Source organism: Fragaria vesca, linkage group LG5 (assembly GCF_000184155.1).
Source record: "Fragaria vesca subsp. vesca linkage group LG5, FraVesHawaii_1.0, whole genome shotgun sequence".
NCBI lineage: Eukaryota > Viridiplantae > Streptophyta > Magnoliopsida > Rosales > Rosaceae > Fragaria > Fragaria vesca.
Genome location: NC_020495.1, coordinates 23993564 through 24010120, shown reverse-complemented (window position 1 = coordinate 24010120; position 16557 = coordinate 23993564). Strand labels below are relative to the sequence as shown.

Genomic DNA, 16557 nt, shown 5'->3' with positions numbered 1-16557 from the left:
CTCTATCCGACTTCTTTGCAGTGGATTTTGACACCAAACGTTTATCATATATTGATATGAAATCCCAGAATGGTGTCTTCATTAGCTCATTTCTTAGAATCTCCTTATCCTCACCTAAGTCCTTGCAAACCTTGGTGAATACTTCTTCAAATGCCAACATGTTGCATCTGAATTGACGAAATTTCTGCTCACACCTTGGCTTTTTAACCTTGTCTACTTCCTTGGCTTTTTGCTGTTGTTTACCCTTTCTTGGCAACTTTTTCTACGCGCTAGAGTCTTATATCGCTTCCCTTTCGGATTGGTATTCATATCATTTTGCACCTGTGCACAGTAGCAAGAAAATCATAATTAAACAACTCATGTTACAATAGCAGATATATTTCTTTCTTTTCCCTAGTAGCATGAGCATGATCAAGTTAGCAGGAAACAATTGAAACAATAGCAGTTTAAATTTTACTTTAGCAGGTGTAGTAGCATACATATAACTAGTCTAGACAATTCAAGACATATTCTTAATTGCAGAACACCTAATACATAGATAACTCATTATACAGTAGCAGAGATATTACTTTAACAGTAGCATGAGCATGATCAAGTTAACAGGAAACAATTGAAACAGTAGCAGTTTTAATTTTACTTTAGCATGTGTAATAGCATTCATATAACTAGTCTAGACAATTCAAAACATATTCTCAGTTGCAAAACACTCAATAAATAGAGAACTCATGATACAAATACAGTAGCAGAGATATTACAAATGAGCATGTGCATAGAGAATTACCTGTATATCGTTTGCCACCTTTGTTTCTTTTTGGCTCATTAGTATCATTGCAGACCCATGTTCCTCCATTAATCAAATCTATAAACTGCTACTGCCTCCAAAAGCACTGTAAAACATGAATTTCGGATTCTTATAAACTCAGTGCTACTGCTCGATTACGAAATCGTGATTTCAAGTTCAAGTAACAACAAATCTAAACGAAATACACAAACACAAAGCCAATCCATGAAATCAAGTTCAAATTCATAGAAATCGCGAAGCTAAAACTTAATCTCAGACATGCAGAAGCCATAGAAGATTGAACAAGTACCTAAATCGGTGACAGCGTCGATCTGCTACTGTGGAGAATCGGTGTTTCGAATGGAAATGGTGGAGAATTTTGGGACGAATCTTTCTGCTACTGTGATTTAGGGCTTGGGATTTTGAGAGAGAATCGTTGTTTTGAATGGAAATGGTGGAGAAGTGTGGGATTTAGGCAGTCGGGTCTGTTCGGTGGAGGCAGTGGCAGGTTTGTAGTTATTTTAGAAAATATTGTTTTTTTGGTATTTTACGTAAAAATTGCTGACTGGGCGTGAGACTATACATTATGGGCTTGGGCTTATGTCCTTATTTGTTTAAATCTGTTGCAAGGTGGTTTTTTGTGTTTTGCAACTGTCTATGGTAGTGGGTTGTCATTTTCTATTAGTTAATTGCACAATCTAAACCTAATTATTGGATCCTTTTATCTCATAATGTACTTTTAACCAAAGAAAACGTCATAAAATGCAACGGCTCCCAAATTAGAATAATGCAAAATCAAATTAGTAGTTAGGGTGTATCTCATAAATTATTAGGTCCTTTCTCTCACCCAAAATGTATTTCAAGAAAACGTTAGAAAAGTGCAACCAATCGCCCCCCACGAAATAAACGAAGCCTAATTAAATACAACCAAGGCCTCAGACACCAACCAGTAAAGTACAAAGCCAACCAGCAAAACAAAACAACGCTTAGGACAGCCAATACTCTCTGAATCGAATGCGTTAAAATGCTGCACTAATTTGACTTGAAACCTTCTAATGGTATCTCTCCTAGCCTAACGCGTTGGGCGTGACTTTAGCTAAAAGAAAGTGATCGACATCAAGCATCAACACATGGACAATCTATATATGGTGGTTTTACACTAGAATTGGATCATTTAACTCAAATTCAATCCACAACTACGTAAAGAAGAGGAAATGCATCAAAACATAAGGTTACCATTTAGTACATATGTGGTTTATTCTGAACAAACACACCTAGAAATGGATTCGGGCGTCCGTATAGGCTACTATTTTCTTGTCTAATTTTGTAGTATAGAACTCTCATGCTATGTACCTATCGAGAAGTTAAGTAGGATCGGAAGACAAACTGTAAAAATTGACTCAAAATAAGTTGTACAAGAGGAAAAAAGAAAAAAAATGAAGGAGAAAGCTAACGATTATTCGTGCATTTCAATCCAAATCTTACCTTGATGAAGAAAACCTTCGAATCTGTCAATGATAGCACTGATGAGTTGGGATCACGTATATACTCGTTGCTATGCAAATTGAAAAATGTGACTGATCTAAAATGGAATGGGTCAATAATATTGAAACGTGAACCCAACTCATATGAAAACAATACAATTTCCTATTGAAAATTGGAGATGATCGAAGAGAGAAAAGAAAAAGGAAACCTATAGTAGTATAGCTAGCTCAAGGATAGTTACAAAATGTATCGTTTTTTATACAAAGAAACAACCTCTCGTAAGCCAATGCCATCTTCCTCGCAGTAAACATGGAACTCGCGTACTCCCTACACGCCTTCCCTCGTTGGCTCATCCTCCTCGACCCTTCTTTCACAGCCAACTCCAAAGCCTCCAGCAACGACGCGACGTTGGGAGCAAACATAAACCCGAACTCATCGTCGACGACAATGCTTCCTTTAATACTCGGAAACCTCGACGCCATCACCGGCTTCCCACTCATCATCGCCTCCATGAGTGTCAGGTCAAGTCCTTGCGGCCTTAGGGTCGGGTTCACAAACACATCAATGGCATTGTAGAAGGCATGCAGCTCAGAAGGACTCATCGATCCGAGAACAAGTACACGAGGACCTAAATCCTTGTAACGCTGCTCCCATGGTCCGGACCCGGCCACGATCAGATACACGTTTTGATGTTTGGCTATGAGCTCCGAGAAAGCTTCGTACAGAATAGGATGGCCTTTGTCTTTCACTAACCTACCTGCAACTCCAAACACCATGCTAGCATTTTGTGGTATTCCTATTCCTCCTCTGAACTCTTCCCCGAGCTTAGAGTCGACACCGAAATCTTCTTCATTGACGCCGTTGAGTATTACATGCACTCTCTTGTTGGGTATTTGGTAAACGTCCCTAAGCATTTCACCGCAACTGTCACTAATTGCTACATGATGCGCGTAGTTATGGAAGAACCTGATCTCGTTGAGGACCTTTGGAACTACTCCTTGTAAGCTTTGATTGAAGGCAGGTTCTATCGGCTCGCCTTGCTTACGCGTCAAGTCTTGGAAGATATTGGAGTGTAAGCTCTCGAGGGCTATGCCGTGCCAGGAGACGGCGAGGTTGGGGATGCGGCGGGCTAGCCAGTGAGGAAGCGCCACGCTTTCCGAGTGTACCACGTCGAACTTCTGCTTCTCATCTTCTTCTAGGAACTGCTCGTAGGCCTTGTTGTATCTCCAGTAGCCGGGATCGCCCTCGTGGAAGTGAAGGTAGGGCGGGGAGGAGCTAGGGCTAAGGTTGAGGCGGTTTTGGCTCATGAGCTTTTGTGGTTTGACAGGAGAGGTGAAGACGTGGACTTGGTGGCCGAGGAGGGAGAGGGCGGTGTGGAGAGTGTGAGCATGTCGTTCCATGCCGCCGGGGGTGGTGGCGATGGGCCATTTCCGGGAGAAGACGGCGATTTTGAGGGAGGCTGGGGGGTTGGGGCGGTGTTGGAGGAAGGAGAGGCGGTTCCAAGAGAACTCTGCGGCGCGGAGGTCGCCGGAGAAGGGAGGGTTGTTGTTGAAGTGAGAAGTGCAGATGATGGAAGAGGTGGTGGAGGTGTGGAGGAGAAAGAGGACGGGGATGGTGAAGAGGACGATGAAGAAGAGGGTGGTGCAAAGATTTGATTGGGAAGAGGACATGGGTTTCTTGGGTTTGATGAAGGAGGCCATGGAGTTGTTTTTGTTTGGGAATGTGAATTATGGGAATAGAATGGCCTAGATGTTTGGTTTTGCTGTTTGGAATTTTATAATTTGGTTGTGATGGAAAAAAGTGGGAGGAGGGTGACCACGCACTGAAGCAAGTGAGTGCTTCGGGATGGAACTTTCTTTGAGTGCGTTTCTCACGCTCCTTTTTCTTTTTTTTTTTGTGAAAGAAAGATATTCATGTGCCATGGCATGAAATTAGTGACCTCTTTCAAGGCTTTGAGGTATTTCCAATGATCGTTAAAGCCTTTAATCAAACTACAATCAACAGTTTTACCTCTTTCAATTACTAAACTAAATGTACGATATTCATTTTTAGTCATTAACTCAATCATCTAAACCGTTAAAGCTGTAAATTGATACATTTAAAATTATAAATTGACTCGATATAGTTTTAACCTTTATCCGCGTTAAAATTGTCTTTGTAATAACACAATTTGATAGTTCATGAGTTCACTCAGCTCGGTAAGAGTTAGGTAATTGCACCGGTAAAAAAAGAAATTAACTTGAGGTATAATCCTTTGGTGAATTTATGGTAGTTTAAAGTAGACGCATGAGCATGCTGCCTATGACTTAGAAGACTTTAAGTAGACGCATCTGCATGTCGAATTTGACTTAGAGGCCCTTCACATTACACGGAAGCCAGGTTTTTGGGTGATTTGTAATGCAAGTAATTGATTTGAACCTCGCATGTTAATTTGACTTTCTTTTCAATTGCTTACTTTATCTTTCATTTTCTTAATTAGCTTTTGTCAACCATGCACATAACAGAGCAATCTTAGCTCTGATACGTGTTCTTTGGGAATAAGGAAGTTGGGCCTTTGCTTTTCATTTGTCAAAGCCAATATGTATGCGCGAGTGCATGAGTGCATGACTATGCCTAGCTATGAGAATGATATCCACCCAGCCGGTTCATATGTTATATGTACGTGGGTTTGGTTGTTATACATATTTGTATATCATACATCAAGTAATGAGCCGTCTAATTATTTAATAATTTAAAATTCAAGACGATCGGATGACTCACAGCTTGATGTATGCTATACACATATGTATAGTAGAAAAGTCATATGTATATACCTATATATACTCTATATTTCTCTCTATTTTTCTCTACATGGAAAAATACTATATCTCTAGTTATTGTGCTTTATGAGTTAGTATAGAAGCACCTTCAAAAAATCCGTCATATGTTGAAGACTGTTGAAGTATTGCTTCATGAATATGATCTTACATATTAACCTCAATATTGTATCATCATTAGTACAAGAATATGGACAACAGCTTCATTGATTTTGTTAAATTTAAACTTTCGCTCAAAGCCTAACAAAGCTAGATGTCACTCTCTCCAAAATTTAGTGATAACCTAAGGAATGTGTTATCTGTAAGCTAACAACACTCTCTAAGCTAATACAGTTGTGTAGAACGATTATGCTCAAAATGGTCATAGGCATGTCTAGTTCTAAAGAATAAGAGCACACTTGAGGCTAGACCCAGTACAGATATGCACGCCCACCACACAAAAGTTAGGAAATAGCAGTTCCTCCCCATGCACACTATTGTGTCAGATGTTACGATGCTGAGGCCAGTGCTTACATTGGCATCGTAAACGATTGCAGCTAGAAAACCATAAACTAGTGAACCGAGTGGTATGTTTGTAATGAGAATGTTGTGATTGACACCTACGCTGTTAGGCCCGAACAACTCTGAAGTAATGGACACAGCAGCAGCAAAAATGAAACCGGAGCTTAATCCGATCAGTGCAGTGCCAGCGTGCAAAGCCATGGTACCGCTTGATGCAGCAAGCAATATAAAAGCAACTGGGGTTGGCAAAAGTGCTATGGTCAGCCATCCTGTCCTTGCAAAATAGAACTTCCTGCACAGTTATGGTATCATTTAATTTGTTAGTTTTGTCAAGCAAAAGCCAAAGCTATTAGAATCTCATTCAATTAAGGTGTTACTACCTAATTCTCAAAAAGTGCTAAGAGTTGGAAGTTACTTACGCTCGTATATAGTCGGGTACAGCTGATAGCAATCGGCCAAAGAATGAGAAGGATGAATATAGAGTCACAAGTGTTGTGGTATTGGAGCTCTGCCCTAGTGATTGAGCTATCTGTCCAAGATTGTTACTGTAAACAAGCCCAATGGTACCCCCACAAAAGTATGCAATGTAGTACAGCCAAAAATCCAACCGTCTCACAAGCAATCTTGCCGAGTGCTCTTCCCCAAGCATTGCCAATTGATCCTTTCCGACAAGGGTTCCACAACACCCTGTGCACTCCATACTTTTGTTTCGAAATGACAAACTTTGAGCGGATGCACCATTATAGACCAAGAGGTGAGAAAGGGATCCGTTCCCATTAATACTAGGCTCACGGGTCAGGAGCTCTTTGTGAAGCTCAAGATCGTCTACATCGACAAGAATGAAGCCTGACCCTTCAATGCGGATGTTAGAATGAACGGCACGACGAAACCAGTCCCGAGCATAGACAATGCCAGGAATACACAGAGGGAAAATGAGTAGGAAAATGGCTCCAGCCAAGAAGACGCGAGCAGTTGCTGTGTCAAAAGAGGATGAACCAAAGAGAAGAAGGTAAATGCCAGTTAAAACAGCTAGGATATTCAAAAAGAGAAAAATGACGGAGTCACGACGAACTCCATCAGGTGGAAGGGGGTCGAGAGAGGGTTGTCGGAGAATCGGGATCAATGCAGCTACAGAAGTGATAAGGGGAATGACAGCATTCAAAATGAGATATATAGTAGTAGAAGAGGAGTCAATTGCATCTGCAGCAAGGTTGTATAAGGCCGCACTTACACCGTTGAAGCTCACTGTGAGTGATATTGCCAACGGTTGATTAGCTGGGAAGTTCCGAATGCAAAGAACGAAGCATACAGTGTTGAACCAACAGATGCTACACCCAGCCAACAAACACAGAAGAAACATCTGCAGGCCATGAAAGTCATAACAAGAAACTAAATCAGATCATCCTCTATACCAAACTATCACAATGGTTCAAACTCAATATTAAATAATTTTAACACAATCCTAAATTAATCAGCTATGCCATTCAAAGAATTAAAACTTGTTTATTAATAATGAATCGTCTAGTCATCTATCACATGCGTACTGCATATGTGCTCTTATGTTGCTATGTGATTAAGAGTGCTAAACAGTACAGTCTGCTATATATGGATCCATCACATGCAATGTTTCAAAGTTTTTCTCCAGTGTTTCAAAGTTTGGTTGGAACTTGGAAGATTAGTTAGGATTTAATCAAAAGGACAGAAGCACCAAACAGTTTGGTGTGGCTTCACAATCCATAAACTCTAGAAAGTTATGAAGTGGTGTCCTATTGGAACAAGTTCGCTGCTCTTTTTCAATCATGCAAAGATGCTTTCGTAAAATTTCCTCATATTGTCATTTCACTTTTTGAAACAAAAGAAAAAGGAAAAGACATAAAGCCAACGATCATACATTAGTTCAACTATCTCTATTGTCTATTAATAATCAGATTGAATTGAAAAATGGATAACAAAATGAAACATTTAATTGTTTTCTAAAATCTTCATTTCACCAAAGATCATATGTCACGAAAGTTTAATACATAACTTCCCTCGTTTCTCACATCTTTGTCATCTCACCCGTAAAAAGATATAGATAAGGCCAAATATACTGATCGCAGTCTTGTCATTCATGTAGCAACTAATTAGGGATATCTCATATCAAAAAATAATAATTAGGGATATCTCGTATTCAAAAATAATAATTAATCGGGGATATATTTACCATATTTTGGTCACGAATTAATGGAGGAGATAAAACGACAACCATTAAATTAAATCAAAACATGTACAAGAAAGTGACAGTAAAATCGAAGAGGCAAGTGTGGTAATCAATAGGATGGCCCACTGGGCCAGGCCCAAGAGAATTATGAAATCTAGCATTTAATATATTTTTGTTTGGTATTACTATGTTTTTGGCAGACCATCCCCTTGAGGTTGAACCACACAAACCCCATCAGAAACCAAAAATACTATTTTCCAAAATGAAATAAACAATCAAACAAAAAAAAAAAAAAAAAATACATTTTACAAAAAAGTTTCGTAGTACCATACCAGTCAGTCTATCAGTTCAGAGCTCTAACTAATAAAGTTCCAGTTAAGTGGGTGCTTAACACTTTGACTATGTTATCAAACTGAATGTTTGTTAAGCATGTTTAGACTGATCAGAAAACAAAATGCTACAACCCAAAAATAGAAGAACAAAAACTGATAAGAAAAAAGAAAAAGAAAAAAAGAACAGAAGTATTTGGATTAAAAGTACAATAATGTTTGGATTAACAGTTCAAATAACCACGGGCATCACGCAATACCCCACATATATGAACCGCAAGGAAAGCTTTGTTTTCTTCTCTCTTTTCTCTGAAACTGACAATTTCTCCTCCGAGCACAAATGAAAGAACTGGAAGGTTCTTGTAACCAAAAAAAAAAAGAGCTGGAAGGTTCAAATGTATAGCAACAGAAAAAACAGTGTTTGGAAAAAAAAAAAAAAAAAAAAAAAGAAAGAAGTGGTTGAAGTTGAAGTTATCACCCACCTAAATATTTTGCATCATACAAAAAACCAAACAAAACCCATTGCAGAGTTTTGGAATAAGAAACCTAAACAAGAAAGAAAAATAAAACTAGGGTATGATTTACTTCAAACGAAATCAACCCAAATTAGTGGAGGAAATCAAAGATTTCCAAATCCAAAGAAACAAACACAAATGACCATTATGTTGTGTGGATGTTATAGAGAAGAAAGGAAACGTACATACCACGAAATAAGGCAAGACGATGATTTGGCGGATGACGAGCCATTGTAGGCCGTAACCGACGAACCCCATGAAAGCAGCGATGAACAGCACAACCCATAAAGGAAAATACATCAAGGCCAAACCGGAGGACCATCCGAAAACCTTGCCCAAATCGGAAGCAGTGGCCAAGTAATTCAGCTGGACTTGCGAAATCCCAAGAACGGATTTCAACACCGACGAGTAGGACGAGAAATCGAAGTTGGTTCCGGTGAATGCCTGAATCCATATCGTCGCCACAAGAATCATCCATTTCCTCGACTGACCCGCCATGAACACGAGAACGGCTAGCTTGTAGTAACTGACACGCCGGAGAGCCTTTTGCTGCGACGACGACGACGACGGCGACGGTTTAGTATCGCTGCTAATGCTAAAGGGTTTGTATGAAGAAGATGAAGATGTTGATGAGGAGACGGAGTGGTCTCGACGTGGCCTCATTTATAAACCAACGATCGCTCACATTTATATACATCTCGATTTATTTCTGTGTCAATATTCATATTTCATATTAATAATGATGACGTTCTCTCTATCCTTTGTCACTTTCTAGCTCTTGTTTGTTTCATTTCTTGTCAATCAATGTTTTTTGATTTGTAATTGGGGTTTCTCCATTGGCGAGAAAAGGTTTGGGTGGTGGGCATGGCAAGTTTGTTTCATCGGCATAACACACGTCAGTTAAAAGATAAAATGTTGTTATCGAACTGTGAGGCAACAATTTAGTTGAGGCTTAAACCATAACATGGTGGGTTACGTTTATATATGTATCCTTTTCTTTTAGGTTAAGGCCAAAAAGAAAAGTATGATGTCTCCGTATCCTAATTTGTATTGTTGATCGAACCAATACTTCTCTATAGTTTGATTGTTACATATTTTAACATGTACAATTTCTTAAATTGAATCAGTGTTACCGGAAGCGTTGCAAACTGTGTTCTGAAACAGGGGCGGAGGGACATAGGGACCCAATGCCCCACTCTACCCTTTACACAAAATTTTTGGTTGACGCGTGCCCCAGTGTTATATTTTAAAACGCATGCTATTGTATATTATGTGAAGTTTAGCGTAATGATTATTTGTCATGATACAAATAATAAGATTTTCGTTTTTTTTTTAAGACAAAATAAAACATATAGTTTTATTCAGTGCCCAACTCAGGGTCAAACTGTTCTGGAACGTATGACCTGAATGTCGTTCATTCGCTATCCAAACCTCTATATCTAGGGTACGCAGTGGCGGATGTAGGTGGGGGCGAGTGGGTGCAGCTGCCCCCACTCATTTTCTTGATCTTGGTTGATTTGGTCCATAGTTTTCACAAAATAAAACTGTCTGAACACAATTGCCCTATAGCAACCAATGAAACCAATGAAACCAATGAAAGACCAAACTTACCCTATAGCAATACAATATTTTTCATTCATATAAGTAATGTTTATTTACTTGGTGGAAAACTGAGTTTGCTGGCCCGCAAATATAAGGGAATAAATAAAAATACTCTTTTTGTAGATGTATTGTTTTGCAGGTTGATGATTTTCACCGAGTCTCATCTTTTTTTATTTTTTTATTTTTTATTTTTATTTTTTATACTGAGAGATGTATGGATTGAAGGTTTCTTGTGAAGGTAAAAAGTATTGATAACAGATATGAATTAGCTCATTTCGAAATATTTGTGTTTTTTATTAAATTTTTTTTACCCCCACTTAAATTTAATCATGTGTCGCCACTGAAGGTACGTATCTCATATTAATTGTGGTTTAAGCAAGAATAGTCCTCGATCTTCAATGTTTTAGTGTTCTGGTGTTTTTGTATTGCGAGCAGATGATGAAGTCGTGAATTTGTGATCTTCTCAAAGAAAAAAGATTATGAGGTCGTGGCCGACACAACCACATAGGGTGGTTAAATATACTTATCTATTTATAACACAAAAATAAAGGTGATCATTTTCACTATTCCAAAAATAAAAAGCCCACGCGTGAGCGTGGCCGTATGCACGTGCAAGAACTTTAATTTTTTTTTTTCACGTCTATTTTTTATATTTATTTTAAATTTTTTCACCTCTTCAAATTAATTTTGCCAACAAACGTCATAATTGTCTTCATTTACTAAAATAAAAACTTTGCTCATACAAGAATTTATTATTTAACACTTTAAAAAAAGAATTTATTATTTAATATTGATAATTCAATTATTTAAATAAACTAAACGTAAGTAACTAGTGTACCGCGAACTCATATCCTAACAACTCATGTTCCAAGTAACACGTACTGAACTGAACACTATCTTCGACTTAACACATAGTTAGAGCTGTCATATTAGAAGTATTTTGTTATTCAAGTGAGATTATTATTATCACACAATATTACTCGATGAAAATACAGTAAGAATTGGCGTAGTTGTTGTTCACTCAAGAATACCACACTTGGTGCATGTCTTAAACATCAAAAATAAATATACTCACATACCTTATTATTCTCGTCACGTATTAAATGCAAGTTTTTTTCATTCAGTTCATTGTATAGGTCTATGTTAAACTCTCATATAGATTTTTCAACTCATAATCATGGTATTGCAACGTACTCATTCATTCTCTAACGTGCCATACATAAGGAGAAAGATGGTACAAGGTTTCTTGATCTTCTTGTTTAATTTCTGTATGGACGATTAATGTTGTGCTTGTAGCTAAATGAGCCGAGAGAGACCATCTAACTCATGTTAACGTGGCACCATGTGATCGACAGACCAGAGGCATCCAAAGGGTCCAAAGTGAGAAAAGGAAAACTGGTGGGTTCGATCTGTTCTGGGTCAGGTCGAGATCGATATCAGTCACTACACTATCGATCACAATGACATGTGTTTGCTTCTTTCTCTTTCTTCCAAAATTTAAAAATCGATGAAGAACATAACACCTCGTACATAAGAATCCCTACTGATGTGGGTCGTATTCAAATTTTGAGGGACAAATTTTGTGGTGATCATGATCGAGTTCATGAGTCATGACAACTTGGTTAGTCGACCTAATAAAACTAATTCACGTGCATGAAGCATACTTAGGGTTTGGTTCTAGTTAGGTAGTGACTTGCCTTTGGGCTTATGGTGAAGAATGTGATATTAGTCTGGTGCACATGTGAGAATCATCAAAAGGTTTTTTATGGAAGACTCCCAAGTGTTCCAAGATCGAGTCGATCGTTTCTAATTTGGGGAAACCAACAAAACCTAGCTAAGTAACCATAAATCCATAATGATGCCCTACATTAATTTGGGTTTGGCTTGATTTGTAGAATGTTAAAAGATTGGTGCATCACCTACTGGTCTTTAATTTTGGGTGAATTTTAGTTTGCCCAAAAAACTTAGTTGGAGATCGATGATATTGGATGACAGGGTTACGAGTCACCTTCATGCTAGCTAGGGGATTATACTTTCGTCAGTTTTGTGCTCAGTCTGATAGAGATCTTAAAACGTACATATATACTGCTCTCTTATTACTTGTACAAGCTTTTGGAGTCACTAATGACAATTTCTAAGGATCTAGCTATGAAGTGTACGGTGTACCTACTGCCCAAAATGTAGCATGAGGCATTATAACCAAGAAAGCGTACCTACTTAATTTAGTGTGCGTACCTATTGAATTATTTAGGGCTAATTACATGTAAGTTTACTTTGAGCCATTTTCTTTTAAATATGTCTACCTAAACATTTTTACCCACATAAGCCTACCGAAGCCTAAATAAGGTTTTATACTAGATATTGTAGTTTAACAAAATTACAAACTGTCATGTAATAAAAAACTTACGTTCTCTATTATATATACAAAAACGACACTAGTTTAAAAAGTCAGCAACCATTCTTCTCTCCTTGAGAGTCCCTGGCCGACCTTCGGCGGGTCCCCAGCCGATCTCCAACGATGTCTCCGGAGGATAATAGAAGTGTACATTGATAACATGTTTGTAAAAAGTTTGAAGCGAACAAGCCACGTCCAACATTTGCGCACAATCCTAGATGTGCTTATCGAATTTGGTATGCACTTAAACCCAGAAAAATGCTATTTTTGAATCACCACAAGCAAATTTCTGGGCTTTCTAGTCGGCAAACAAGGAATTGAGGCCAATCCCCCCTCAAAATTCAAGACATACTTAAAATGTCTGCTCCAACTACAAAGGATGGAATATTGCACCTAGCGGGCAAGCTCAATGCCTTGTCGCGCTTTACTTTAAAACTGACTGACAAATGTGCCCCATTCTTCAGAGCACTCAAACGATCGAAAATAAAATTCATCAAATGGACTCCTAAATGCGAAGCCGCTTTATAGGGTTATCAAAGAATACCTTGCCTCGATACCCATGCTTTCTTGGCCAAAGCCAAGTGAGACACTCTATCTCTACCTCGCGGTCTCAAATACTGATGTTACAGCTGCCTTGATCCGAAAAGAAGAAAACAAGGAACTTCATGTCTACTATCTGGCAAAAGGATTTGTTGACGCCGAGACCCGTTACCCGATGTTGGAAAAGTTAGCCCTAGCGCTTGTCGTTGCTGCCGGTCGACTCAGACATATTTCCAATCTCACTCAGTACAAGTTTTGACCAATTCAATATTGAAGCAAGTCTTTCAACGACCTGAGTTTTCCGGTCGTCTTTTTAAATGGGCGATTGAGCTCAGTGAATTTGACATCTCTTTCATTCCACCTACAATAATGAAGGGCCAAGCAGTAGCAGATTTCATAGCGGAATTTACCGATAGCATTGATCTCATCGAGGTCCTTTCTAAGTTGGAGACTGTAATTCCACCTTTGGTCGCCCTAGCTATACCCTTTGAGACTATAACTCCTCAAACAGAGGTTGCCTCGAATGCTCGCTCGGGGACTGTAATTCCAGGTAAAGGATCAACTCAAGGCTTACCTCGGATATGTTCAAACGCTTCTTCATCGCTTCAAGAGTTGGAACATTCAGCAATTTCCACGATCGAAAAATGCAAAAGCTGATTCTCTAGCCAAGCTTGCCACATATCAACCTCATAGATGTCTGAGCGAGACTCGAGTTGAGGTGCTCGACAAACCCAACATTGCTCTTCTCAATCAATCGAGAACCATGTTGGATGCACCCGATCATTAACTACAAACTTCATGGCAATGAATCCCTTCTTTCTGATAAAGTTGAAGCGAACATGATAATCAATAAAGTTGCTTGATATAGCATGAGAAATGGAAAACTCTATCGCTGAGGCATCCTCGAACCCGAACTAAAATGCTTAACTTCTATTGAAGGAAAGCAAGTCATGCATGACATCCATTCTTGGACATGCAGAAATCATTTGGGACATCGATCACTTTCTCATATGACTCTACGCACTGGGTATTTCTGGCCAACCTTCTAGGACATGCGGAAATCATTCGGGACATCGATCACTTGCTCATAAGACTCTGCGCACTGGGTATTTTTGGCCAACCTTGTGGTCTGACGCCAGGGACATTGCCAATCACTGCCACAAATGCCAAATATTGCCAATTAACATGGTCTTCCGGCTTCCAATGTTAATACTCATTTCGCCATGGATTTTTGCTATGTGGGGACTTGATCTAATTGGCAAACTATTGTTGCGGTCAACTATTGTTCCAAATGGATTGAAGCTGAAGCTTTAATAGCAGCTACATCCGCCATAGTCATGAACTCCTTAATGAAGAACATCTTTAGCTGGTACGGTGTCCCACACTCGACCGTCATAGATAACAGAGCACAATTCAATAACGAACAAGTCATCAACTTTTGCAAACGCTAGGGAACAAACTTATTATCCTCTCGTCCCGCTCACCAACAAACGAATGGACAAGTTGAGGTAGTCAACAAAATCATTAAGAAATTGCTTAAAATGAAACTTGATGACGCCAAGCGACGCTGCATGGGCAGAGAAACTTCCTGAAATCGTATGGGCAGTTCGCACAACTCCAAAAAGAGCAAATGGTTAAGTCTCCATTTATGCTTGCATTTGGAACAGATGCAATACTCCATATCAAACTACTTGTTCCTAGTCCAAGGGTCGAACGTTACGACCCTGCCACAAATGACAAAGGCTTAAACCTCAATTGAGAATTACTCGAAGAGCGACAGAAAATTGCCAATATTCGCAATATTCACAAATGTGGAAGTTGTAAGAATTTTATTAATCTTCATCCACTGTCGTAGTGGGCGGCTTTGGTTCTTTAGACGGCCAGTTGTGTCAATATCGGAGGCGGTTGAGTTCCCATGCATTGTACGTTCTAGTTCGGGGTGAAGCCTGGGTTGTTGTCTGGTGTAGATTTTAAACGATCGAGTCGATGCTTGGAGTTTAGGGTCGTTAATAGCTCTGATTGTGAGTAAAGTTAATTAGCTAGCAAATGTGACATTACCATGTCATTTATCTATAAAATTTTCAGTCATATGCCAGATAAGATCTTTCAGGTTTCAGGTTACACCAAAATTTCATTAGCATCACCTTCCACTATTATGTTATATCCCTACATACAAGAAACCGTTGCTATTCGTATCATTTCCTTCACTAGATTCGATTTCTTTAAGGATCATATTACATTTGGTCATGCAATTATTATGATTCATCTCCCCTAATCAATGATAAGAAAACAATGTTGATGTTAAAATAATGTCCAACACCTTTCCAAGACTCAAAGTGGCACTAACCGCTTTCTACCGTTTTACCCCAAGAAGTAGTAGAACATATCTAGGTAATTCCGCTCCCTTATTTTCCTTAAACTGATAATTTGAATTGGGGTCTCACTAGCCATGGACATTTCATTATTAGCTCAGCCTCTCGTCTACTGACTCAAAATTTGGAAGCTCATTCTCAAACTCTTCTTTTAAAGAAAATGTGGAAGCTCCGTATTCCATCTAAAGTTAAAGTTTTTGCCTAGCAACTCATTAGAAGTAGACTTTCTACAAGAGATAGACTTTATACTAATTTGTAGATTGATAGAAGCTGTCCTTTTTGTCACTCTACCTTAGAAAATGTTGATTATCTTTTCCTATATTGCAGGTTTACTCAACAACTTTGATAGTTAACTTTCCCTAACTTTCAAGTTCATCTTTTTAATTCCTTTTTGCACTTACTACAATCCTTATCTGCTACTCCTTCTATAACTTTTTAAAAAAATTGCGATTACTACAACGTACACTTTTTGGAAAGCAAGAAATGACTTAATTTTTAGAAACTGTTATGTCCATCCTGAAAATGTTGTTTACTCTGTAGAGAAACTTTTTCGGCATTATTCTATTGTTAATGCAACTTACCCTAAGAAATTTTATAGGTTTGTTAAGCCTATTCATTGACATGCTCCTCCTCCCCCTCAGACACTTAAGCTCAATTTTGACGGATATGTTTAGAGTCACTCTGCCTCTTCAGGCTTTGTTTTTAAAGATGCAGATGGTCAACCTGTCTTAACATCTACAAAACATATTGGCCCCAATGATGTTCTCACAACTGAAGCTTTTGCATTACGTGCGGGTCTTTTAGCTGCATGGATCTATGCTTTTCAAAAAAATTTGGTTGAAGGAGATTCTCAAATCTTAATCAATTCCATCAATGGTACATGTTTTACTCCTTGGAAGATTCAAGTTCTTGTCAAAAATACTCTCTTCCTTATCTCTCAAATTGGTCAAGTTTCTTTCACACATATTCATCGAAAAGTGAATTTCATGGCGGATGTTATTGCAAAACTGGGATATAAAAT

At 38.6% G+C, this 16557-nt stretch overlaps 2 protein-coding genes across 2 annotated transcripts; both read right to left on the bottom strand.

Annotated features, from left to right (window-relative positions):
• Positions 1-2390: 2390 nt before the first annotated feature.
• LOC101306726 lies at positions 2391-4013 on the bottom strand. Its single transcript, XM_004300350.1, has one exon. It carries the CDS (start codon positions 3964-3966, stop codon positions 2494-2496), a length of 1473 nt encoding a protein of 490 aa, XP_004300398.1. The 5' UTR covers positions 3967-4013; the 3' UTR covers positions 2391-2493.
• A 1202-nt stretch (positions 4014-5215) lies between these two features.
• On the bottom strand, positions 5216-9369 carry LOC101306433. The gene is made up of 3 exons (XM_004300349.1): positions 8817-9369; positions 6003-6943; positions 5216-5875 (listed from the first exon to the last, which is right to left on the bottom strand). Exons 1-3 carry the CDS (start codon positions 9288-9290, stop codon positions 5407-5409), a joined length of 1884 nt encoding a protein of 627 aa, XP_004300397.1. The 5' UTR covers positions 9291-9369; the 3' UTR covers positions 5216-5406.
• Positions 9370-16557: the final 7188 nt, after the last annotated feature.